Source organism: Protopterus annectens, chromosome 8.part0 (assembly GCF_019279795.1).
Source record: "Protopterus annectens isolate FY-2018-M chromosome 8.part0, PAN1.0, whole genome shotgun sequence".
In the NCBI taxonomy this organism is placed as follows: Eukaryota; Metazoa; Chordata; order Ceratodontiformes; family Protopteridae; genus Protopterus; species Protopterus annectens.
The window spans coordinates 832,478,985-832,504,866 of NC_056741.1; the positions used below are offsets into that span (position 1 = coordinate 832,478,985).

Sequence of the window (25,882 nt, forward strand, 5' to 3'; positions counted from 1 at the left end):
CTGTCAGATGTCAAGTCACCCAGTAAATGCATGTCCAGATGAACCCTGTCAATCTAGCAACCCTCCATGTCTATATCAGTACTAATGACATAGAATTTGTACCCAATTCTGGAGCTTTGTCCCCCATGTTGTTGGGCTGTCTCCACATGTCCTGTCCTGTGAGGTATTTCCACCTACTGTCTGTGAAGCTGTAGCCCCCACACCTCCATAATGTCCCCTGCACAGGCAAGGAAAATGGGCAAGGCCCACATGAAGGGCGTCCCATATGTTGAAACTAGCAGCAGTATCCAGGCTGACATCACAATACTATATGGGCACCTATATAGCTTTATGGCCTCAGCAATACCCAACAGGACAACATCAACCCTCTCAAGGTAGGCTGAATGCTTGTGGTGGACAGCAGCAATACACAACTACCATCATAGGTAGAAATAATAACAGGATGGGCCATGAAGGAACATGTGTCTCATTGGAAGCCATGTCACCTTGTTCAGCAGAAGCAAATAAGGTCACAGGTGATGTAGCCTAAGGCTGTCTATGAGTGCAAAATGGAGACATCCATCAAGGCCAATCACTAGGCTTTCCAGACGTGTGTCTGCAATTCCAGAGGCAACACACATATCTGCTCTGTAGTGGTGGTCAATAACACCACATACACATATGCCATGGATATAGGCAATAGGCTGCAGACAGGTGAAGTGTAAACATCACCCCCCCTGTCCCCCCATAGGTACACATGTGCATGTACAGCACCTGTCCCCCTCCTCTCATGATCAGGAAACAAGCCTGTAATGCCCTCTCAAAGGCAACACATAGAGGCCTCCATAGGCCTGATACCATTCTTGGCTGCATCCAACATGAACACAGGCATGGGCTCTCAGACCCATTCTGCAGTGTAGTCAGCTACAGCCTGAGCACTGTTGTCATCCCACCTGCACAGAGGACAGCCAGAAAGTTGACAGAAAACAGGTTATGCATTATCATCAAGGTTCACAAGGATACAAGTCTGAAACTGAAATGTATGCCATCATGTCATGACAGCAGTCCTCAATGACATGGCTAAAAACCTCTCTCCTTTTAATATAGTAATATAATATTAATATCCATTAGGAGAGAAATAAAAGTACAAATGCACAGCTGTTGCTGTATAAGAAATGGACAGATATGGACCTTCCGTACATCCGTAGCTATCTGTCATATTGTTCCTCCTTCTGCGTGCCCTTTTTCCACTACTTTCCTATCACCCTTTCTATTTTCTTTTAAAGAATCAGTGCAGGTGTAAGAGCAACAAAATCACCAGCCCTGCCAGGTCTTGAACTCAGGGCTCTGTAAACCATAGTCAGAGCAATGTACCACAACACCATTTGAGCTGTAGCACTGCTAATGCTTTTTCAAACATATGCTCATTCAAAAGTAGGGAAAGAATCCAAAGAATCAGTCAGGTTTTGTATTATTATATATATATTTTTTATACATTTACATTTATTGTGTTCATATAAAATGTTGGTATTTTAAACGTTACTGCACATTTATTTTACCATTAAGGGTTAACTTTGTTGTGGGTGTTTCCATTGTGGGGTTTTGACGGCGTTTTAAACATGTTTGATTGGTTTGAATTTTAAAAGATATTTGGATGAAAAGCTATTTAACATCATTACATGCAATTAATCCGCGGTGGTGCAGCAATAGTATGGTTGCCTCACAGCAAGAGGTTCTCCCGTTCGATTCTCAGCTAAAGTACGGGGAGTGCTTTCTGTGTGGAGTCTGCATGTCCTCCCTGTGGTTGGGTAGTGTTCGAAAGACATGTGTAAAGGCGTGCCTTCGTTGAAGGTTGAATGTCGAGCTGGCACCTCGGCGTTCGTGAAAATCTACTGCCAATCATTAGTGGACCAGAGTTCCGCTGTGGTGACCCCTAACCGGGAAAAGCCGTAAGACAAACAAACATGTAATGTACTATGTCTGATGAAGTTTACCCATTTGTTGGTAGACGTAAAGTGCTTTACGTTACATTTTATTTGGAATAAACCCTCTGTTTTTTACCTATGTTTCACGGAGCCTTTTTTTGGGAGTTTGTTTTCATTCATTGTTTCAAGGATTTGTTTGTCTTGTTATGGCTTCCGGAACCATATTTGGAGAGAATGCTGAGGGTTCTATAGAACTGCCTAACGATTGGGAAAACAGCAGAGCTGGTTTGAGTAATTTAACTTCTCTCATTAATTCCATAAATGAGAGATTGAATGCTTTAACAGATCATTTGGACAGTCTAACACAGCTGAATTTGGTTGTGCGACCAAAAGATACTTCAACTGAGAACACCATTTCGGGTGGGAGACTGTCTTCAGACAACACCGCTGCTATCAGGGAACAATTATTAGCAACTGAGCAAGCCTGTAGTACTTCTACAAGCTTCAGGAAGAACACTGTAGGAGGAGTGCAGTCAAGTAATATTTGAGTGATAACAAGTTCGGTTGTTTCAGGTTTACTGGATGTAGACTTATGGTTGAATGAACAACCGTTGTTTGGGGAACAAGGTTTTACAGCTTTGCAGGAGTGTTCAACGTGGGTAAGTGCCGGTATAACTACAAAGCTTAAAGAACTTGATCAAAAATCCTTTAAAGTGAAGAAATTGCAGAGAGTTAAAATACTTTGAAGAATATAAAAGAGTGGGTGTGGTTCCTAAAGGGTTACGCTCTTGTCAATACCCTTCAGGATTAGAAGCAGGCACTCCGTTTCACACTGATTTAATCAGTTTATTTAACAAGCATGGTATGGAACTAATGGAGATGATGAGTAAACATTATAGATTAACCGTAGATAGTCTTGGTATTGATATTAAGAACTTGGACCAAGAAGTAAGGTCCCGTGTAGATTTTTTATGTTACCAGTTCGAATATAAAAGAGTTTTTACATCAATTAAACAACAACTGTTGAAGAACAGTGAAATGAACCTAAAAAAAACTCAAAAGGGACATAAACAACTATAAAAATTGGGTGGGTTATCCAACCCCCCCTCCATCGCAAGGAAAAAGTTTTTTAAGTCAAGCTACTGCAAATACCACTTCAAGGGTCAATGAGAACTTGGTAAATTCTGGTGCATTGTTATCACAGGCAGGTCCTTCACTTAACAATCAGAAGAATGGTTGTTTTGATGAAGGTTACGGAATTGACAGTAACCAGCATGTTAATACAAATGAGAACCAACATGGCAGGGATAGTTTTGAACAGGATTCTTTTTCCAACAAGGGACAGAACCATCAATGGAAATACAACATGAGAGGGAAAATGACCAGGAAAGAGGTGGACAAACACAACAGGTAGACATTAAACCAACTATTTTGACTAATACGTGTGGTGACTTTAAGGTTTATAACTTTTCTAGTTTTGAGATTGAACCAGATGTGAGTGATATTTTTAGTAGAGGTTTAACCTTTGTCCCATCCAAACACTTCAGGTTGGCTGAAACATTAGTGGACTTAAAACTTTACACTCCTAAACTTAACTTAGCTGTACTATTTGGAAACAGCAGTGACCACACAGAGTGTTTAAGAGCCACGAGTACCTTCAACCCCCCTTTGTATCACACACTGGCCCTTTTTGAACACGTGTGAGTACGATTTTAGGAACTTACACAAGAGTTGCATGGGCCAGAATGGTGGAAACTTGACTATAAAAGAAAAAGAGTCCTTGAACACTTTAAAGGCGCTACCTGTCCATATAATTAAACCAGACAAAGGTGGTGGTTTGGTGATTATGGACACTGCTGACTACAATAACAGAATGCAGTCAGTTTTGGATGGTGGAACATATGAAGTATCAAGTTTAAATGAGATGAACATTGCTTATAGAATGATTAACTCTTTTATTAATGATTTATTCATTGAACATACGATAGATTTGGATACGTACAACTACCTCAACAACTTAAACCCTAAGACACCTTCTTTATTTGGCTTGCCTAAGGTACATAAAAACCTTCATGACCCTCCTATGAGGGTTTTATTGAACGCTAGATAATCTATTATGCAAGTGTGAAGTATGTTGATTCTATTTTAAAAAAAATATGTGTTAAAAGAGCATCAGATTTGTAAGGACTCTTGGGCTTTTTTAGCTTCTATAGAAAGTTTTGGTTTTGACAAAGAGATAATTTTCATCACTGTAGATGTCGTCGACTTGTATTTTTCCATCCCACATGAAGTAGGGATAGATTGGGTAGTTATAAGAATGATGCAACATGGAGCAGATGGCAGGGAGATCAGACTTACCCAAGAATTAATGGACTTTATACTGAAAAACAATTATGTGATGTTCGACAACACCATTTACAGACAAGTAGTAGGAGTGGCCATGGGTTCGCCTTGTGGTGGTAGCTAGGCAAACTTAGTGATGGCTCAATGGGAACACCAGAACATCCTGAACAACAGTATGTTTACTGATAAGGTTAAACTTTACACTAGGTTCTTGGATGGTGCCTTTATAATGTTTAAAGGCTCAAGGTCAGAGGTGGATGAATTTGTCGGACACCTCAATAACAGTACCCTGTTCTTTAAGTTCACCTATGTTTGTCATGAGAACGCTATTACATATTTAGATGTTGATTTGAGGAAAGACTTGGCAAAAAATCTGTTTATAGCACAAATCTATCGTAAACCGAGTTATTCTAACACCATGTTGCATTACAGCAGTTGTCATTCCCTGCACCAAAAAAGATCTGTGTTGAAAGGACAATTGGTGAGAGCAGCAAGGATGACAACTGAAGATTCTAGTTTTCTAGACGAGTGTGACATTTTAAAGAACATGTTTATCAGTCAAGGCTATCCAGAATGTTTGGTCATTGACTTGATAGGTGAGGTACAAAACAAAAGAAGATCTGGGATGTTTAGACTGATTCTATCTAATGAACAAAGGGTGAGGGTTACACATCAGAGTCCACATGAGGTTTCTGGTCAGTTCAGGATAACAGCTGAAATTGAAGTTGACACACCTGCTCAGAATAACTGCCAAGAACATGTATCAATGAGAAGCTTTATTACAATGTTCAGTTTAGAAGCTTGGCAACTGAAAGGTATTTTAAACAGGAACTGGAACATTCTGATTGCAGAAAATGGACTAGTAGAAAAATTAGGTGACTCCCCCTTTGTAATTTTTAAGAGAAGGAGAAACTTAAAAAATATTATTGAGGTGGAGAAGAAACACACACATAGGATAGATGGGACCATTAAGTGTGAAAAATGTAACTATTGTAAATAGCTACTGGTACAAACTTTAGTGTTAGAGGCACTGTTTTTAAGATTAAGGGTAGGTTCAATTGTGACTCTAAATCAGTGATGTACTTGGCCTCCTGCCAGGTTTGTCTCTCATTTTAGATAGGTAAAACCAACAGGAGACTAAGGGATAGGATCTATGAGTACACGTACAGTATAAGGAAGGGGAATACTGTTAATGCACTAGCAAAGCACTGTAAGGAAAATGCTACCCATAGTTTTCTGTTTAGGGTAATTGATCAAGTTGCCTTTGATTTAAAGGGAGGTCCCCAGGAACTTTTGTTAGAAAAAGAGAATTAATTTGGCAATTGAGGTTAAATTCCTATTGCTCCCCTGGTATCAATGAGTTGGTGTCCTTGACATGTATTTTAAAATTAAAAAATTTTTTACGTTAAGTTGTTCATGTTTTGCAATTTTATGCATTACAGCAATCAATTTATTTTATTGTATTTACACCTTAGAAGTATTTATTATATATATATTTTTTATACATTTACATTTATTGTGCTCATATAAAATGTTGGTATTTTAAATGTTACTGCATTTATTTTACCATTAAGGGTTAACTTTGTTGTGGGTGTTTCCATTGTGGGGTTTTGGCGGCGATTTAAACATGTTTGGTTGGTTTGAATTTTAAAAGATATTTGGATGAAAAGCTATTTAACATCATTACATGCAATGTATTATGTCTGATGAAGTTTACCCATTTGTTGGTTGATGAAAAGCACTTCACGTTACGTTTTATTTGGAATAAACCCTCTGTTTTTTACCTACGTTTCACGGAGCTGTTTTGGGAATCTGTAACAATATGTATTTGACTGGCAGTCTATGGGCTTTGTAGTTGGATATATTGGGCAAACATGAGACAATTTTGTTTTTAATCACTGTGGCCAAGGTAGAGTGGTATAGACTCACCTTGCCGGGCATGTGTTCTATGGGATCAAGGTTGAGGCTCCAAATACTGTTTTTGATATCCTTTATTTTGCTGGTGCACCTCATTTTCTTTAGGAAGCTGGCTTTGAAAGCTAGAGAATTCCTTTGGCTGAGGACTGGGTTGTGCTAATGTGACTGTAAGCTATAATCCAGTTCTTCCTAGTACCACATTACAAATAGTGTTATAGAAAAAGTAAGGCCATTGTCTTTTGGAGCAGAGTAATACGCAGCCAGGTAGGACTGTCAGTACAAGTATAGGTTCAGAATTTTTACAAATATGTTAAGGGTTATTTAACACTGCAGTGGTGGTGCTGCGGTAGCGTTGTTGCCTTACAGTTAGACATTGCCCATTCGATTCTCAGAGCGTCTTCTGTGTGGCGTGAATGGGCTGAAGGTTGTGCATTAGACCCGGCAAGCACGTAAAAATCTACTGCCAATCATTATCGGACCGGAGTTCCGCTGTTGCGACCCCTAACCGGGAAAAGCCGAAAGACACAAACAATGTTTAGGGTTATTTAAAAGATTGTAAATCTAGTCATCTAATACAGATTACTCTGTAATACTCTAGTAGTAAAGTCAAACTTTATTCACTGTCTAAAGTTTTGTTAACCTTTAACTGTATTGCAGGCTAGTAAATGAACTAGAAAATCAGAGAACTGGCAATGGCAACAGAAACAAGATTTTTACTTCTGTCAACAAACAGGTAATAAGTTAATTAATTGAATAGTCATTGAGGGGATGTGAACAATGTCTTTGTGTAGCCCAAATGTCTATTAATAATGTATTAAAAAGTTCATTGTCAATAGTGAAATATTTTATTTAAGACACATACTTTCAATCTGTGAATGCATTTTGGTGGACTGAGCATAATGGATTAAATAGGGGTTGTGTTAAAGTTTGAAAATGTTTGTCAGTTTCTTAAAGACTGTAACACCATTAACAATATCAAGAGAAATAAGAATTTAGAAACATACCTGCTTGTATTCCTACAGTGTTTTTCAATACTAAGTGAATTCTCTGTCTTATCAGGATCATAAAAAACCTCCAAACTGGCAACTGTCACATTCTAGAGTCACTCTGAAAAACTCATGTAGTATTTGTTCAGACTATTAAGGTTGTACTAATCCAATTAACTGCATGTATGCAGTTGTGCTGTCCCTTCACTAGTGTCACACAACATTTCAGATGTACATTTATTTTGCTTTGTGGGTTAGATTAATTAAACATGCATTCAAGCAAGCATAAATAGGAAAGGTATGTGTGTGTGTGTGTGTGTGTGTAAGTAAATCAGAGTTATAAGGTTTTGGGACTATGGCCCAGAGGATCCAAGATGGATTAGTGACCTGAGTGCTGGTGGAGCCTTTCAGGGAGGAACAGGAGTAAATAGATGATGCTGTAGGAAGGCTGATGGTAGATTCCTATCACAATAGTTTTATCTGGGGTGAAGTTCAGAATTTTATCATTTGCATTTAGGGACTCACCGGAAGCAGTAGCCCATCAAGGTGTGCACATGTAGTTTGGCTGGAATCACTAATGTAACTAAGCTAGCACCTTAGACAGGATCAGGTTACACAGGCATTGCACTGTTCTTTCTATCCAACAGGGGAAGATGTTAGAAGTATACTAAAGATCACCTGACCTCTACTGGAAGATGATCACAATTGATAGGCCTTACTTCTCTTTCTTCCTGTGTCCCAGGACACTAAGAAATAGGAAGGAAGCATGGGCTTGATGATCACGTGGGCAGGGGTCAAAATAAATCATCCATATCACATTAACATTTTTGCTCTAAATTTATAGAAGGAAGGAAGGAAGTGGTGAAATATCATGGCTGTAAATCACAAAGTTGTGAAAGAGTTGGAGAAAAATATTTAAAGTGCATACCAGAGTATGATTTAAGTTAGTGTTCTAAGCAAATTATGTCAGTAAGACAGCAAAGCCATTACTGATCCAGCTGATTAAACCGAACATTCTTCTTTTGGCTGTTCCCATTAGGGGTTGCCACAACGGATCATCTGTTTCCATTTCGTCCTGTCCTGTGCATCTTGCTCTGTCAAACGAACCACCTGCATGTCCTCTCTTACCACATCCATAAAGCTTATCTTATTCCCTTCTCTTTTCCTCTTACCTGTCATCTTCATCCTTAGCATCCTTCTCCAAATACATCCAGTATCCCTCCTCAGCACATGTCCAAACTAACACAATCTCACCTCTCTGGCTTTGTTTCCAGGGCACCCAACCTGAGCTGACCCTCTAATATACTAATTTCTAATTATGTCCATCCTCATCACACCCAATGCAAATCTTAACATCTTTAACTCTGCCACCTCCAGCTCTGACTCCTGTCTTTTTGTCAGTAACAACATCTCCAACCCATATAACATAGCTGGTCTCACTACCATCTTGTAGACCTTCCCTTTCACTCTTACTGGTACCTGTCTGTCACAAATCACTTCTGATACTCTTCTCTCCCCACTCTACCCTGCCTGCACTCTTTTCACCTCCATTCCACACTCACCATTACTCTGAACTGTTAATCCCAAGTATTTAAACTTATCCACCTTCACCAACTCTACTCCTTGCATCCTTACCATTCTTCTGTCCTCCCCCTCATTCACACACACATATATTCTGTCTTAGTCTGCACATCACCCTTATTCTTAAAAATCGGTACCAATACACTTCTTCTCCACTCCTCAGGCATCCTCTCACGTTCCAAGATTTCATTAAACAATTGAATTATAAACCTCACTGCCGTCTCTCCTAAACACCTCCATGCTTCCACAGGTATGTCATCTGGGCCAACATAGCCTTTCCATTCTTCATCTTCTTCATAGCTGTCCTTACTTCCTCCTTGCTAATCCTTTGCACTTCCTGATTCACTATCCCCACATCATCCAGCCTTCTCTCTCTCTCTCTCTCTCTCTCATTCTCTGCATTCATCAGCCCCTCAAAATGCTCTTTCCATCTGCTCAACACACTCTCCTCGCTTGTGAGTATATTTCCCTCACTATTCTTTATCACCCTGACCTGCTGCACATCTTTCACAGCTCCGATACACCTGGCCTTACTCCCCTTCCATCTGGTCTTTTGCACTCACAATATATCAGCCTTCCTTCTGTCCATCATATCAGCTAGCTCTCTCCCTTTACCAGTCATACTGCCAACATTCAAAGATTCTACCCTCACTTCCACACTGCTAACCTTCCTCCTTACCTCCTGCCTCTGTGCATGCCTGCCCCCTCTTCTTCTCTTTCTCCTTTATCCAACAATAGCCAAATTTCCACCAGCATTCTGTTGGCTAACAGTACTGGAGGCGATCGTTGTTAACCCGGACCTCGACCAATCTGGTATGGAAATCTATATTGTTGTCCACATATTTGATCTGGCAAAAATTTTACACTGGATGCCCTTCCTGACATAACCTTCCCCATTTATCTGAGTTTAGGACCAGCATGAAGAAATACACTGGCTTGTAGTTCTTCCAAATGACAGGTGAGAGACAATTCTGCTCACAAAACAGAAAGCAGAAAAGATATCTGAAATTACAGACATATCAGAATTCTCTCATAGTAAATAAAATTATGCTATCAATTAACATGGACATCTTGAAAAATGAGGAACAAGATTTAAAGCACACAACATGAAGTAACAGACATACATAACTGATTTTATTTATTAGTTATTGGTATACAGATTTGTGGTTTAGGAAGTAGTGGTGGCCGTTTCCTCCTTGCAATTTGTTAAGGCCTTTGATTCTGTTTATGTAGAAATCTTAAAAGTAAATTGGACAGTCTATAAGTGGGCCATGCAGTTGAAAGTTATTGTACAACAGATGACCAAATGCATCCAAGCCGAGTGCCATTTCAAATTCTAAAATAATTTTTTTGGGGGGAGGGAGTTGAGAGTGGTGATTTGCTTCTGTCTCTCCACTTATAGGGTGGTACCTCCATACATCCTACTTTTACTATTGAGATCCCTGTACCTAAGGGGCAGGAGATTTCTCAATGAAGCGATCATTGCAAGAGAATGCTAGTCTGACCAAATGTACATTACTTTACATTTGGCACTCAATCAGTTGCCAGTCCACCGGGTCTATATCATTTCATTGAAAAACTCATTTCATTGAAGCTTAATTCATTGACACATATTCACTGAAAGCTCACTTCACTGAAAGCCCAATTCACTGAAAGCTCACTTCACTGAAAACCCATTTCACTGAAACTCATTTTGTTGAAAGGTATATATGGCCTTTTCCCCACTGTTGTGCGATCCTGGAGTTAGTATATAAAATAAGGAGGGGCACAGACATTTGGGGCCTGGCAGGAATTGTGTTAGCAGGTGTAGTTGCATGGCTGAGGCCATGTACCAAAGGGTCATGGCAAGCCTGCAGAGAGGATAAGAGTGAGTCCCTCTCTGCTTGTTGATATACCACATTACTGTGGTGTTGTCTGTTTTGATCAGTAGAGGCCCTGGGGAGAGTAGAGGTCTGAAAGCTGTCAGGGCGTGCTGAACAGCTAGCATCTCTTTTTGGTTGATGTGCAATGTATTTGATTTGGGCTCCAGTGGTCTTGAATGCACCTGCCATCCAGGTGTGCACCCCAGGCATAGTCTGATGCATCTGTGGTGAGGGTCTGGATGGCATGGGGTTGTGAGAAGGGAAGTCCCTTGTTGTGGTTGCATGCTGCTGCCCACTAAAGAAAATCTTTCCTTAGACAAGGTATCATTGGTATGATAGTTTCCAGGACATGACAGTGTTGACACCAAAGGCTTTTTAGGTACCATCGTAGCTTCCTCATATACAGTCTGGCACATGGAATAAATAGAATGCAGGAGGCCATGAACCCTAGAGCTTGCAGGATTTTCCTTGTGGATAACTGGGTTCCGGTGGCTAATTGAGAGAAGTAGCCTGTAAGGTAGGCTTGTTTTTCTGGAGTAAGGAATGCCATCTGAGATCCTGTGTCCAGGCTTGCTCACAGGAATACAATTTTTTGTGTGGGGACTAGTTTTGATTTCTTTTCATTGATAGTGTACTCCAGGGAGATCAGTAGGTCCTTTACAAAAGTCAGGTGCTGTAGTAGCTTTTCCTGACTGTCTGCCTGAATCAGGCAGTCATCTATGTATGGGTAAATTTGAATATTTCTTTGTCAGCAAAAAGCAACGGTGGGAGCCAGACATTTTGTGAAAACTCTGGGAGCAGTGGATAAGCCAAAAGGAAGCACAGAGAACTGAAAGTGTATAGATCCTGCCCTGAAACATAGGTATTTCCTGCGTGATTCCCTGATTGGGATGTGTAGGTAGGCCTCTTTTGGGTCTAGGGTTGCTAACCAAGCATCCTTGGAAAGCATTGGTAAAAGCTGCTGGAGGGTGAGCATTTTGAATTTTGGTATCACCAGAAAGGTGTTTAGAATGGATTGATCGAGGATGGGGCGCCATGTGCTCTCTTTTCGGGGTACCAGGAAGATTCTGGAGTAGAAACCTTGGCCTATCTGTTCTGCAGGAATATGCTGTATTGCCCTCATAGATAGCAGGGAAAGCAATTGCTTTTTGGCCTGTGCCCACTGGTTTGGAGGAAGATCTGGCGAAGTGTGGAAATAACATTTGTATTCCTGGAACACTATGTTGAGGACCCATCAGTCACTGGTAATGGTGGCCTAGTTGCTTATGTGGAAGGAGAGTTTTCCTCCTAGGGGCACAAGCAGGTAGGCAGAGGTAGGGGGTGGAAGTGTAAAGTCATTGTGAGTTCTTACCATAAGGGGGTGGCTTTGCACTCCCTGTTTTTGATGTGGAGGAACTCCATTGCTTAGATTTCTGCATTCCCTGTGGCTGTTGTCTGGGGGGGTCTGCTTCCCCTGGGTCTGGGCTGAGCTGGCCTGGAGGGGGCAGGAAAGGACCAGTGCTTGGAGGGGCAATGCCTACTGAACCTTGGTGGCTGGACCTGTAAGAAGTCTTTAACTGTTTGCATAGATTTAGCTTTTTCTTCCATCTTTTTTAAGACCTCTTCTGCCTTGGTGCCAAATAAGTTGTCTTTGTTCAAGAGTGCATCCAACAATTTGGATTTGACATTGTCTGGCAAGGTCTGTTTCTTTAGCCAGGCATGCCTTCTGAGGACAGAACCAGTGACTGCTGCCTGCAAGATGCTTCTAGGGCATCAAAACCACATTGTAAGGTGTGCTTAGTTACTTGACTTGAAGAATGCATTAACTCTTGTAATTCTTTATTTTCTGCACAAGTAGGAAAAGAAGATATTTTTTGTTTGAGGAGTTCCATGGTATGTTGCTGATATTTCAGCATGTGGAACTGACAATTTAATGCTCTAATACCAAGAGTAGCAGAGGTGTATACTTTTTTACCCGATCTGTCTAATGCTGGGGAATCCCTATCTGATGGGGTGGGATTCTTAACTGACGTTGCTTTGATTCCTTTAGGTTCTTCAGAAATGACCTCGGGGTCAGCAGTAGGATTTTTGAAAAGAAATTTGTGAGAATCAGGGACTCTGTAGTACCTGTTAGGTTTCCTGGGAGCAGGAGGAAGGGTGTCAAGAGTCAGACTGGATTCCATAAAAACATCATCCACAACATCCAGGACAGGAGGAATGGCCAAAGGTTTGTGCTGTGGTAGATCTAAGAATTCCCTGAGTCTCTTTTTTAACTGAGGGTAGCCCTGACATTCCCATTGGAATTGCTCCCTTAAAGTATGTAGGGTTTCCCCAAATGGAAAATCCTTGGGTGGAGAGGCAGAAGGAATGGATTCCTCTGCATCAGAATCCTCATAAGCAGAGAAGGGTTACATATCTTCATATTCAGATGCATCAGAGTCATCGGACTCCTGTTCAGATAAAATTACTGAGGACAAGTCTCTTTTTCTTTTGGAAGGGGTAGCCTGGCTTTCCCTAATAAGCATAATAAGGTCTTCCGCAATTTTAAGCATTTGAGATTGAGGCAAGGAAGCAGGTGCCTGAGCCTGGGTCATTGTTTATTTGGGTGTGGTTCATACCCTGGGCCTTAGAAACTTGGTAGTTTTAGAAAGAACTGAAGATGCGAAAGAAGTCGTCGGTCTGTGTCGAGTATCGGTAGTGCGAAGTACTTCCTCTGAAGCCGGTGCCTGCTCAGTGTCTCCGGACCCATCCAAGGTAGAGACATCTGCAGAATCCTTAGTCGAAGAAGAGTCTTGCGGCATTGTGGTTTTGATGCCCTAGAAGCATCTTGCAGGCAGCAGTCACTGGTTCTGTCCTTAGAAGGCATGCTTGGCTAAAGAAACAGACCTTGCCAGACTATGTCCAAAAGAGTCTCAGTAGCGGCCTGCAAATCCACAGAAGTGGGCATCAGGGGCTGTGAAAGCGCCTCACTGTGGACCGGAGAACTGACGACTAGCTTAATGGAGGCATCGTCGGCAGTTTTGAACCTGTGCAGTCTGTCTCTGTCTTTATCCTTACTTTTTTCAGAAGATCGGTAATCTGATGGCTTACCAAAGCCATATCGGAATTTGAGGACTGAGAGCGAAAATATCTAGCTACAATAAGGGCCCAACGACATATAGTTCTGGCATTGAACAAAGCACAAAAGTGAAAGCGGGGGATGTCGTGGTCTGGGCTTAAACAGGTGACGCAGTAAGAATGGAAGTCTTGGTGTGGTATTTGTTTTCCACAGGCGAGACAATTGTTAACTTTTTCTGACGTCAGTTAGAGCAAGAAAAAAGGATCTCCAATGGGGTACTTAGCTTTAGAAGACTTCAACTTCAGTTCGGAAATGAAAACTCAGGTAGCGGCCGACCGGCACTTGTGCGAACTGCTTCTGCTTTAGGCTCCTTGACAAGAAAGACTGATGTAATGGCATCTGCTGCCTATTTGTATACCACTGAAGACCTGATGTCAGTCCGGGAGTGACAACAACCAATGCAAAAATACTAAGCCTCTGGTATTCGGGCCTACTGAGGGCTACCCCTGGCAACATAACCCAAATGCGATGACTGCAAAAGTGAAACACAAAGAACATCGAAGCTCCCACATGTTGGAGATCTGAGGGACTAGTTTCCCTGCAAAATAATACTGGTTTACAAATTTTTTTAAACTTAAGTTCAAAATGTAATGTGCTACAATTTTGATTTTTTTTTTTGCAGGTAATATATGATCTGATGTTGTCAATCTTCATGTAATCTTTGACTGTGAGGCTGGGTTTCGAACCTCGGAGCCAACTCGGCCATTTACTTCAGCTCGCGCCTTCCAATCTCTCGAGCTAGGCTCCACCCATAATGCTCCTCTCTAAATTACCTCAGATCTTGTTTACTGCTTTGTGTGTCAGATGCATCCAACTTCTCTCGAGCTTTAGCAGTTATTTACACTGTCTTTTCTTTGAATTATCTAATTTTCCTTCTTATATATCTATATTTCTCTTCCTTAGTACTTTTAATCTTTCTACCTGCTCCTCTCATTTTTTCTGTGAGAGTGATATTTTTCTCCTTTTCTTCTACCTTTGGATAGACTTCTCTTACGTACCATTGCTGGTACTATCTTTACTTGTTTAGGTATTTTCTGGCTACCATAGTTGGTACTCTTTCTCTTTCTTTTTTTCTATTAAAAAAAATCTCTCCTGTCCCCTCTTGTGAGTGTTTGTGTGTGTGTGTGTGTGTGTTTATGTGTGTGTGTGTCTTTCTTTTATCAGTGCTAAGCCTTCTTTTTCCAGCATGACTGATAATCCTAGCATGACTGAGAAAGCTTCTAAGGGCACCTCTGGCTTTACAAGGTGCCAGAAGTGTGACAGAAAGATGCCCAATTCAGATGGGCATGTTTGGTGTGTGCGCATTGTCTAGGTGTTGTCCACCTGCAGGAGGATTGCGCCATCTGTCATGGTTTCACCGCCAGGACTTTGAGCAGAGGAACAAATTGACTTTGAAAGGTTTGTTGAAAGGGGACTTTAAAGAGGCCATATATGGTCTAAAGACTGAAGCCAGCTCATCATCTTCCTCTTCCTCCTCGTCTAAATAGAAGAAATGCTCCCATTCAGTACAGAGCAGTTCCTCAGAACCTCCTGAAAAGTTAATAAAACAGCCTTTGGTGTCAACAGTTTCTGGCACCAATAGGCAAGACTGACCCGACACCTACCACTGCTCCAGATAAGACAACTACAGCCTCAGTACCAGAAGTTTTATCGGCACTGAAGCAGACTACTTTGACATCAGTACCAAGTTCTTGGTATTCTCCTTCAGTCAATCCATTTGTGGACTGACCACTTAGCCCTTTCGTAGAACCGAGACCACCTAGGTCTCCGGTGTCATCCCTTTGATCCACTAAGACCCTCTCGGAATCGGACATCATGAGGCTGGTGGACCAGCTCTTGACGCCAAGGGGATTAGCTCCTTTTTCAGTTCCCAGCCAACTCGGCACCAGGACCTATCCTTCCTTGACACAGTTTCATCTTCCTCCTCCAATTCCAGCTGAGTCTTTGGAGCTCCTGGCACTGACATACCTGGTTCTGACTGACTCGGTTCCAGTAAGAGCCTCTTCTCCAGAACCGAGAGTTTCCTTGAGCTCCTCTGGTTTTTTGGAACTGGAGGTCTCCTGGGGTCAAGACTTCATGGCCAGTTCCAAGGGGCAAAGTTCGAGTTCTTCTTTTTTGGAACCTTCCCTGCCCCTCGGTGCTTCAACTTTTGTTGGCTCAACCCAGGCTTCTGCTTCCGAGGCTGCCTCCTCAGTGCAGGCTGGGACCACAGTTCCGAAGGAGTCTATTTCAGTTACTGGCTCCCATCCCTCTATGGGTGGGCCGGCCTTCTGGATCATGGAGAAGGCCTTGTCCATTTTATACTCCCATTCCTTGCCATTCCTGTTGGGCCAAACTTCTGCATCCCCTCAACCAGAGCTACTGTCAGCCTCATCCATGGTACAGAGGGCACAAAAGCCTCAGGAAAGACCTAACTTGGTGGTTTTTCTTTTAGGATACTTCTCTGGAACATCCCCCTGAGGAAGTATCTGTGAAAAAAAGTGCAAGAGGAAGCACTCAGACTCCCCGGAGGAGTCCTTCACTGAGGACCCCGATTTTGATGGGGGGAAGGTTCCCCCAGGTCATCTTAGAAATCCTGAAACAGAGGGGTTGGTCTTCCCTCCAGATTTCTTCAGAGGAGTATGTATACTTGGAGACTTTTTGTGCCCAACCCTCAACCTCTTGGATCTCTCTCTCCATCCACTGATGAGCTTATTAAATTGATCGCTAAAGCGGGCCTTGTAGATTCCTCACTCCACTGAGCCAAACCCCAAGAGGCCTGACCACATCCTTTCTGCCCCTAAGGATGTGCAGCATTGGGCTGAGGGTATCCTTGTAGAAACAATGGTGATAGTGGCAGCCACAAAGAAGGAACTTGCAGAGGAAAGTCCTGCTATCCATCCTCCTAACAAGGAGTCCAGGATTATGGATAGGCTTGGGAAGCGCACTTACACTTCATCAACCTTCACTCTCAGGTCTTTGAACTACATGGTGCACTTTACTATGCTACAGAGAGAGCTGATCAAAGAGCTGTCAGATATTCCCACAGGAGCAGTAGCTGAAGAGGTATGAGACAAAATGACCTCTGAGGTCACCACCCTTGAAGTAATTTCTAACTCATCCATGAGGCTAATTGCCCACACAGCCAAAGGGACGACAAGAGCAGCGGGTTCAGGCATAGCCATTAGGAGACATGCTTGGATGCACCTGTGTAACTTTGCAGAACCATTTAAATCTTCGTTCATCAATGCTCTGTTTGACAGAACATCCTCTTTAGACCCAAAGTAAAAGATACACTAGCCAGATGTGAGAAAGATGGGAAGACTCTTTCTGCCATGTGTGTATGCTTCACTCCTCAACGGTCCTACTCCAGGAACCAGAGAAGGGGGAGGCTATGGTTCAAAAAGTCCCAAGGGCCTTTCCAGGAATCATGTGGCAAGGATTTTCCCCAGGGCAGAGAGGGAAGTAAAAAATGGAAGATGCCATCCTAGAGGCAGAGGTGGTCCACACAACCAGGGGTCCAGAGATACTTTCTCTGGTAACTCCTACCAGCACTCCTGAATGGAGGCCCGATTGCCTTCCTCTGGAGGCAGTCGGGAGATGATTATCCCTACACCAATCTGCCTGGCTACAGATAACATTGCACAAATGGGTGCAGGAAATCATGTCCAGAGGTTATATTATTCCCCTTTCCTCAAATCCAAAAGCACAAAAAAGACTTACGGACATTCCAACCAGTCACAGGGAAGCAGTAGTCATAGAAATTCAAAAACTGCTTGGAACAAGAGTCATCCAAGAAGTCCAACCAGACCAAAGAGGATCCGGGTTTTACTCAAGATTCTTTTTACTGCCCAAAAAGACAGGGAACTGGAGACCCATTTTGGATCTCAGCCAGTTGAACAAGGCAGTTCAGCAAACCAAATTCTGGATGGTCTTGGTACAGTCAATACTTCCATTCTTGGAAAAAGATGATTGGATGTGCTGTATAGATTTTCAGAATGCGTATTACCATATAAAAATGGACAAATGCTCCAGGAGAATCTTGTGCTTCCAACTGGGAACCAGTCATTTCCAGTTCAGAGCACTGCCCTTTGGCCTCACCACAGCCCCAAAGGTGTTTACCAAATGCACAGTAGTGGTAGCAGCTCATCTCAGATTGCAGGGATTTAAAATTTTTCCTTATCTCAATGACTGGCTCCTTAATGCTATCACCAGGCGTCAACTAGAACAGACAAGGGATTACACCCTGCAGCTTCATTGGAGATATCAGTAAATTATGAAAAGTCAAATCTACAACATACTCAACAATTGGAATTTATTGGAGCATTAATAAACACTGTTTCAGGAATTGCTTCACTCCCAGTAGACAGACTTCAAAAGATCAGATCACAAGTAAACCACTTAGTTCGAAACAAAAGTGTTCCAGCCAGACTCATTCTTCAGGTGCTGGGCTTGATGGACAGCCTCTATAACTCTAGTTCCCTTGGCCAGATATCACATGCAAATTCTACAATGGCTTCTAGCCTCCCAATGATCATTAATGAATCAACTAATGTCATACCACATCTCGATCACCAGTCATTGCAGACAAGACCTATCTTGGTGGCTCCATTCCAACGAAATTCTTTTGGGCCATCCTTTCATCCTTCTACAGCCTAGAGCCATAGTGACCACGGATGCTTCCCAGAAAAGGTAGGGAGGGGCATTATCAGGGAAGGACTGTCCAAGGCACATGGTCCCAACAGGAGGCCAGTTTGCACATCAGTGTTCTCGAGATGACTGTGGTGCTCTTGGCATTGCAAGCATTTCAAGATGCTTTTCCCTTGGGAACAGTGGCAATTCAGATGGACAACGTGTCAGTGGTCTGGCACATCAACCAACAAGGGGGAACCAAATCTTACCCACTTCGTGGAGAAGCACTCAGAGTCTGCCAATGGGCGATTTCTTCCAACCATTTTCTCATGGCAATGCACATTCTGGGGAGTTCCAACGTGACAGCAGACAAACTCAGCCAAACTATTCTAATGCCTCAAGAGTGGTCTTTCAATCCTGTGGTGACAGACAACATATTCCACCACTGGGGTCAACCTTGCTGCAATCTGTTCACGTCCCCCCTTAACAACAAGTGCAGCACTTACTTTGCTCTAATGCCCTCCCTGGGATAGTCACCCAGAGATGCTCTTCTCCACGAGTGGCTCCCTGGTGTCCTATATGCTTTTCCTCCAATTTCTCTGATTTCCCAGTTTCTAAAGAAAGCCAAGAAGTCAGAGAACACAATAATCCTCATTGCTCCTTCTGGCCTTGACAGGTTTGGTTTCCCATCATTCATATGGCCTCATCTACTTCAGAAACCTTGGATTTTGGACCTTTAAAATAAGAGATTATCACATACATAGTACGAAATTAAAATAATGCTTCTCTAAGAGGAAATAAAAGCTACAAGGTATTGCGAGATATGGGATCCTGCTACCACAATCATTCTGTAGTTAAAGCTTTTTAGTGATAGCATATCATCCCTAATATCTCTTACTCACTTGTTTTGACAACATATATTCTTTATTGTATGAAATAATCATGGCATGTGTCACCATGTGACATCTTCCAAAAATGCTACTGGACCCTAATCAGTAGACAAGATGAACACTGCTTTCACAGAATGACTAATATGGAAAGAAGAAAACAATGTAAAGTTCACATTTGTTATTTGATGGCCAAAACTTTTGCAATCAGATTTAGCCTGTGGTTGGTCATAACAGCTATACAGTGAATTACCCTTTGTCTAGAAAAAGTTATGCTGGCAGGAAAATGCAATATGATGGTTGCATGTTTAGTACATTTATAATTTCAGCAATGTATTTAATTTAAACATTGTGAATGAATAAACTGGTGGAGTTTGGCACTGATCACTATAGCACTATGGTGCTATTTCTTCTTTAGAGTAGTATTTTCTCTATATAGCATTTAAAGTTAGTCACATGTTAGAGAGTGGTCTATTCAGACTTTATAAAAACTGGACTTACATTAAGTATCCAGATGCAATTCCTCTAGTGCTCTCTATAATTTATGAGAGTATGACATAAAGCCTGACTTCTGAATCAGACAATCTCAACCCAAGGGATAGGGGAGAGTTTTGTATACATTATACAGCATACTGTTAAGAGTACATCTCATCACTGCTCAGGAAAACTTAAACCTGGAGCTGCCCACTGAATGGGCTACATAGTCTAACCAGTCACTGTGATGATTTACTCATCTAATTACTTGATGAACCCTTTCTGCATCGTCCATTGTCACTTGTAAGAATATGCAAAAAATCTAGAGAGCTATAAATGCTGTACTAGCTTTAGAACAAGCGTTACCCTCAAACAGCAGTATTGGTTCCTGTTATGCATATTCCACTAGAGCTTGAATAGCACTGTATATCTTCCCTGTTATTTCCAGAAATACAGAGACTTTCCACATTCTATTGCATCTCCATGGAGGAGCAATATAATAATGCATGTAAATGTTTTAACATATAATCTGATGTTGTCGATTTTCATTCAACCCCCACTCTTGGCTTCAGATCTGACTCGGACGTTACTAAAGCTCATGGCCACCAAAACTCTCAAGCTCCTCCCCTTCCCATAAACCACCAACCCCTAACATACTTCAGATCTCGTTTGCCGCTTTTCATGAAAGACATGATTAGCCTGAAGTCTGAAGTATTTGTTGAGATAAGTGATTTTTCTGTATTTTTTCCCTTGACATATACACAAACACACACACACACACACATATATATATATATATATATATATATATATATATATATATATATATATATATATATATATATATATATATATATATTATAGTGTACATGCCTATGCAATTCTACTTATCATTGCTGGTATTTCTCTCCTGTTTTCCTCTTTTTTCATATAAAAAACTTTATCCCATTTATTTTTTCTTTAAAGTTATGTCTGAGAAAGGACCTGCCAGCTTCAAAAAATGTCAAAAGTGTGGGCATAAATTACTCTTATCTGATGCTCATCCTTTATGTGTCTATTGTTTGGGCCCTCAGCATTTACAAGAGGATTGTACTATCTGCAAAAATTTAAATCCAAGGGCCTTAGCAGATAGGAAAAATAAATTGATACTAAAAGGTTTGCTTCCATCCTTTTTGGAGAGGTTATCTCTGGGGCTGAATCTTTCAAAACGAAAATTAACGAGATTTTAGCTAAGTTTCCAAGGCCATCTCCTTCTTCCGCTCCTTCTTCGGAGCTGCTGAAGAAAAAATCTAAACTGGATTCGAAATCTGCTCAGGTCCTCTCTCCTTTGGATCCGATGAGAAAATCTTCAGACCCAAGCTGTTTGTATCTGAAGATTCTAGGGTTTCCTCTCCCTTCTTGGAGAGATGTTGTTCAAGGTCACTGTCCCTTGCCTCATCTTGCTCTTCCAGGAGTCTAATGGAGGAAGATGTGGTCAGAATGATGAGGAAGTTTCTCTCGGTGCACATTCAGATGGATGTTCTACTGGCTCCTATCCCCTCGGGTCAGGGAGCCCATCCATCTCTTACACTGCCATTGTCTACTCTTTCTCTGATCCCACCAATTCTTTCAAAGTCCTTGGATATGAACCTTACAGGTTTGTCTGGCTCAGATCCGAAGATACCTTTATTTTCGGATTCAAAAACATTTCTGAGCACACTGGCCCCAACTTCTTCAGATCCAAATGACTTTCGGACCCAGGTCCGAGGCGTTGGAAGTTGACTCGGTTTTCGGAGCTGTCGCTGCCCTCAGAACTTCGGAACTGGATAACTCGGATCTGGGTTCCGCCTTGGGGGATTGCTGTCAGGCAGAGGAAGGCATTGAACCAGAAGTTTGGAGCCACTGTCTTCTTTCTGTCTGGGTTGGTCTGCCTTTAATGTAGTGAAGAGAGTGTTTTCTGTTCCAACAGTATGGACGGATCCAGCCCCTTTGGATCCAGTCCTGTTTCCAGATGTCTCTGTGCTTGGAGCCACATCATTCTACACCATGGGGAGAGCCAGTTCAAGGCCTCCAGATCACCCAACAGGGTATTACAATTTCTTCCCGACACTTCACTGGATCACCCCACCGAGGGAAGCTCCGAGGAAGAGGAAGTGCAAGAGAAGAAACTTGGACTCTCCTCAATGTTCAGTCACTGAGGATATGAATTTCGATGAGGGAGAAGGGTCCCCACGATTACCTCCGGAAGACCTCTAATTTGGAGACATTCTTGAAATCATTAACAGACAGGTGGTTGGACCTCCAGCAACCCTTCACCAGATGAATCAATATTTCTGGAAGCCTTTGGAGCTAACCCGTCTACCTCTTGGGTTGCTCCACCCACCAACGAGCTCATTGATTTGGTCTCTAGGTGGGAGTGGAAGGAGCCTGACTCAGTTGAGCCAATCTCTAAGGGGCCAGATCAGATTCTGGATGCACCTATCAGGAAGGAATTCTGGAGTAAGGGGGTGCCAGTGGATGCCATGGTCATGACTGCAGCCACTAAGAAGGAACTCACTGAGCAAAGTTCCTCTAGCCATCCCCTAACAGGGAGTCTAGGGTGATGGACAGGTTTGGGAAGTGTGTATATACATCAGTGACCTTTGCCCTTAGGTCTCTGAACTATGTGACACATTTTACCAGACTTCAAAGGGACCCGAACAAAGAACTTTCAAAATCCCTTTCAGGGACCATTACTGCTAAGGCTCACTCTTCTGTGGCCTCTAAGTTGACTACCCTCCAATCCATTTCAAATTTGTTCATGAAGCTTATCTTGCATGCAGCTGAAGGTGCGTCAAGGGCAGTAGGTTCAGGCATATCCATTAGGAGGCATGAGTCAATATACTTATGTGATTTTGTGGAACCTTTCAAGTCCTCTTTTGCCAGTGCTCCCTTTGATGGCAGTTTGTTATTTGGCCCAAAAGTGAAGGACACTCTCTCCAAGTGTGAGAAGGATGGAAAGACCCACTCTGCAGTGGGTGTACATTTTTCAACCCCTCAAAGATCCTTTTCTAGGAGTCAATGAGGTGGTCGGAAGATATGGTTTAGAAGTCAAAGGGCCCTTTTCAGGACATGTGGAGATAGCTCCCCTAGGGATACAGGGGGAATCTAATGGACAGCAACTCCTACACAGCAGAGGAGGCCCACAAAACCAGGGGTCCAGAAACTCTTTCCTCTGACAGACCCTTTCAGTGCTCCAGAAAGGAATCCCAATCGTCCTCCTCTGGAGGCAATCGATGGTCAACTATCCCTGCACCAGAAAGCCTGGGTAGATTTAACAACAGATACTTGGGTGCAGAGAATTATTTCCAGAGGCTATATAATTCTCTTTTACCCGCCACCTCCAACTCTATGCAAGATTCCTGATGTTCCACTCAGTCAGAGGAAAGAAGCAACAAAAGAAATACAAAAGCTGCTAAAAAAAGTCATCCAATAATTCCTACCAGACCAGTTAGAATCCAGAACTTATTCAAGATTCTTTTTAGTGCTAAAGAAAACAGGGGAGTGGAGACCAATTTTGGATTTCAGCGAACTGAACAAATTAATTTGATGTACAAAGTTTCCGATGGTCACAGTTCAGTTCATTCTACCCTTTCTGGGCAAGGACGACTGGATGTGCTCAATAGACCTTCAGGATGCATACTCTGACATAAAAATGAACAGACAATCCAAAAGGTATTTATGCTAATGGCTGGGAGCCAATCACTGTCGATTCAGAGTACTGTCCTTTGGCCTAACCACAGCCCCCAGGGTGTTCATCTAATGCATGGCAGTAGTAGCAGCTCACTTGAGACTGCAGGGATTCTGAGTGTTTCCATATCTAGACAACTGGCTCATTACCATCCTGACCAGGCATCTACTATTGTCAGCAGGCGATCAGGTGATCCAGATATGTTCCTTTCCTGGGGATCCTTGGAATTCATAGGAGCAGTCTTCAACACATCAGTGACAGCTTCTCTTCCTCTCTCAAGAGTGCAAACTAACAGGTTCCAGGTCAGAAAAATAATTTGCAATACCAAAATATCAGCCGCTTAATTCTTCAAGTCTTGAGGTCAGTGTCAGCTGCCATCATCTTAGTCCCTGTAGCAAGATTACATACGAGAATGCTCCAATGGATGTTAACAACGCAGCAGTCAGTTCTTTCCTAGTGCATGTCAACAAAAATAACAATCAGTCAGGCATGCAAGAAATGCCTTTAGTGGTACATTCAGTCAGAGATTCTGCAAAGTCACCCTTTCATTCTCACTCAACCCAAGGCCGTAGTGACCACGGATGCTTCCCAGATTGGGGGGGACACTTCCAGGGGAAAACAGTCCAAGACACATGGCCCCTCAAACAGGCCAATCTGTATATCAGTGTTCTAGAGATGAGAGCAGTGCTGTTAGCATTACACACCTTACAAGATACTCTCCCTTTAGGAAATTGCGATTCAAACAGACAATATGTCAGTAGTTTGGTACATCAACAAACAAGGAGGAACCAGATCCTACCCCTTGAGTTGAGAAGCACTCAGAGTGTGGCAATGGCTAATCTCATTAACTGCTTTCTGATAGCAATGCACATTCCAGGGAAGGCTAATGTGAGAGCAGATTAATTGAGCAGGTCCATTCTTCTATATCATGAGTGGTCTCTCAACAAGAAAGTGACAGATATGATTTTTTGTCAATAGGGCCGGCCTTGTTGTGATCTTTTTGCATCTTCCCTAAATAACAAGTGCAGCAGCTTCTTTTCCCTGATCACCTACTGAGGGATGCTCTACTCCGTGATTGGCCTCCCAGTCTCCTCTGTGTCTACCCCCAACTCCCCTAATTCCCAAATTCCTACAGAAAGCTGCATGGTTGAAGAGCAAAGTCATCCTCATTGCTCCTTACTGGCCTCAACAAATGTGGTTCCTCTTTCTTTGGCCTCATCTAATTTACCTACCTTGGATTTTTGGATCTGATTCCAGACCTTCTGTCTCACCAAACAGGCATGATTCAACTAGACATATCAAACCTCAAGCTAACAGCATGGTTTCTCCAATTCTGTTAATAGCCAGACAACCAATGCTGTCTTCCCCAACAGGCATATACTTTTATCTTCCCATAAGGCTTCTACAAGAAAACTTTATAGAAGTAAGTGGAAAAGGTTTGATGTTATGTTGTCCTATCTCGCCCTCTTTCTTGCTGGTTGGGTTTGGAACCAAGCATCGGTCCCGACTCAGCCTTTTTACTAAAGCTCGAGAGCTTTCACTGGCTCAAGGCTATACCCTATCCCATGATGCCTAGAGTAGGTAACCCAGATCTCGTTTGCTGTTAAACTAGATCGGTTGCTTCTCACTAGGCTCAGGCTAAGTGAAACTTTTTTCTTCTGTTTTTTCAGCATTTTTATAGTGTTTTTGATTGAGAATAGTTAGTTAATTAGTTAGTTAGTTAGTTGGTTATAGGTATTATGTATTTAGCCTCTAGTTGGTGTTAATTGTTGGTTTATCACTGGTTGCGATCTGTTGTGGTGGATCATCACTGTTGCTTGGCCCAAAACCTCCCTATCCCATCTCTAAAGTTTTGTTTTTATCCTTCAAACCGTTTAAGTTAGAAGGTTCATTATTTTCTTCTTTTTTCTCATGCCTGTTTAAGTTAGAGGGCTTCCCCTTTACTAATCCCTTTCCCTGAGAGGTTTGTTGTTTAAGTTAGAGACATCTCCTCTGGCTAGAGGAGTTTGTCGTTTAAGTTAGAGGCCTCTCCTCTAGCCCTTTTTTCTTTCCCCCGCTTCATTAAAAAAAAAAAGTTTTGTTAACCTGTTAGAGTGTTTTTGCTACTGTAGTTTATACCTGTAGAATACATAGTATCATACCCTTCCTTGACAGTGTGGTGTTTTTGTTGTGTTGTCAATATGTCTAAGGATGACAAGGAAGCCAAACAGTCTGGTTTTAAGAAATGCGACTCTTGTACCCAAAAAAATGTCACTTACTGATGGGCACACTGGTTGCATTTATTGTCTCGGTGCAGTTCACTTACAGGACTCCTGCTCCATCTGCCATGGGTTTAGTTCAAGGGTGTTACAGGAATTCAGAAATAAGCTAATTGCTAGGGGTTTGCTTTAAAGCTCCTTTGATGAGGCACTAGAAGGTACCCAGACTTCCTCAAAACCTTCTCAGACCCCAGATCTGAACAATTTACAAAACGGGCTTCTTCTTCGGCTCCTGTGTCTGAGCCAGCAAGAA

The 25,882-nt window shown here is 42.2% G+C and overlaps 1 protein-coding gene across 1 annotated transcript in view; it reads left to right on the top strand.

Moving 5' to 3' along the window:
- Window positions 1-25,882, top strand: part of SYCE1 (synaptonemal complex central element protein 1) — a 211,413-nt gene that overhangs the window by 164,922 nt on the left and 20,609 nt on the right. Inside the window, exon 3 of the mRNA XM_044079034.1 lies at window positions 6,822-6,897. Within this exon, the coding sequence (XP_043934969.1) occupies window positions 6,822-6,897 (76 nt within the window). The remainder of the gene's footprint in view (window positions 1-6,821; window positions 6,898-25,882) is intronic.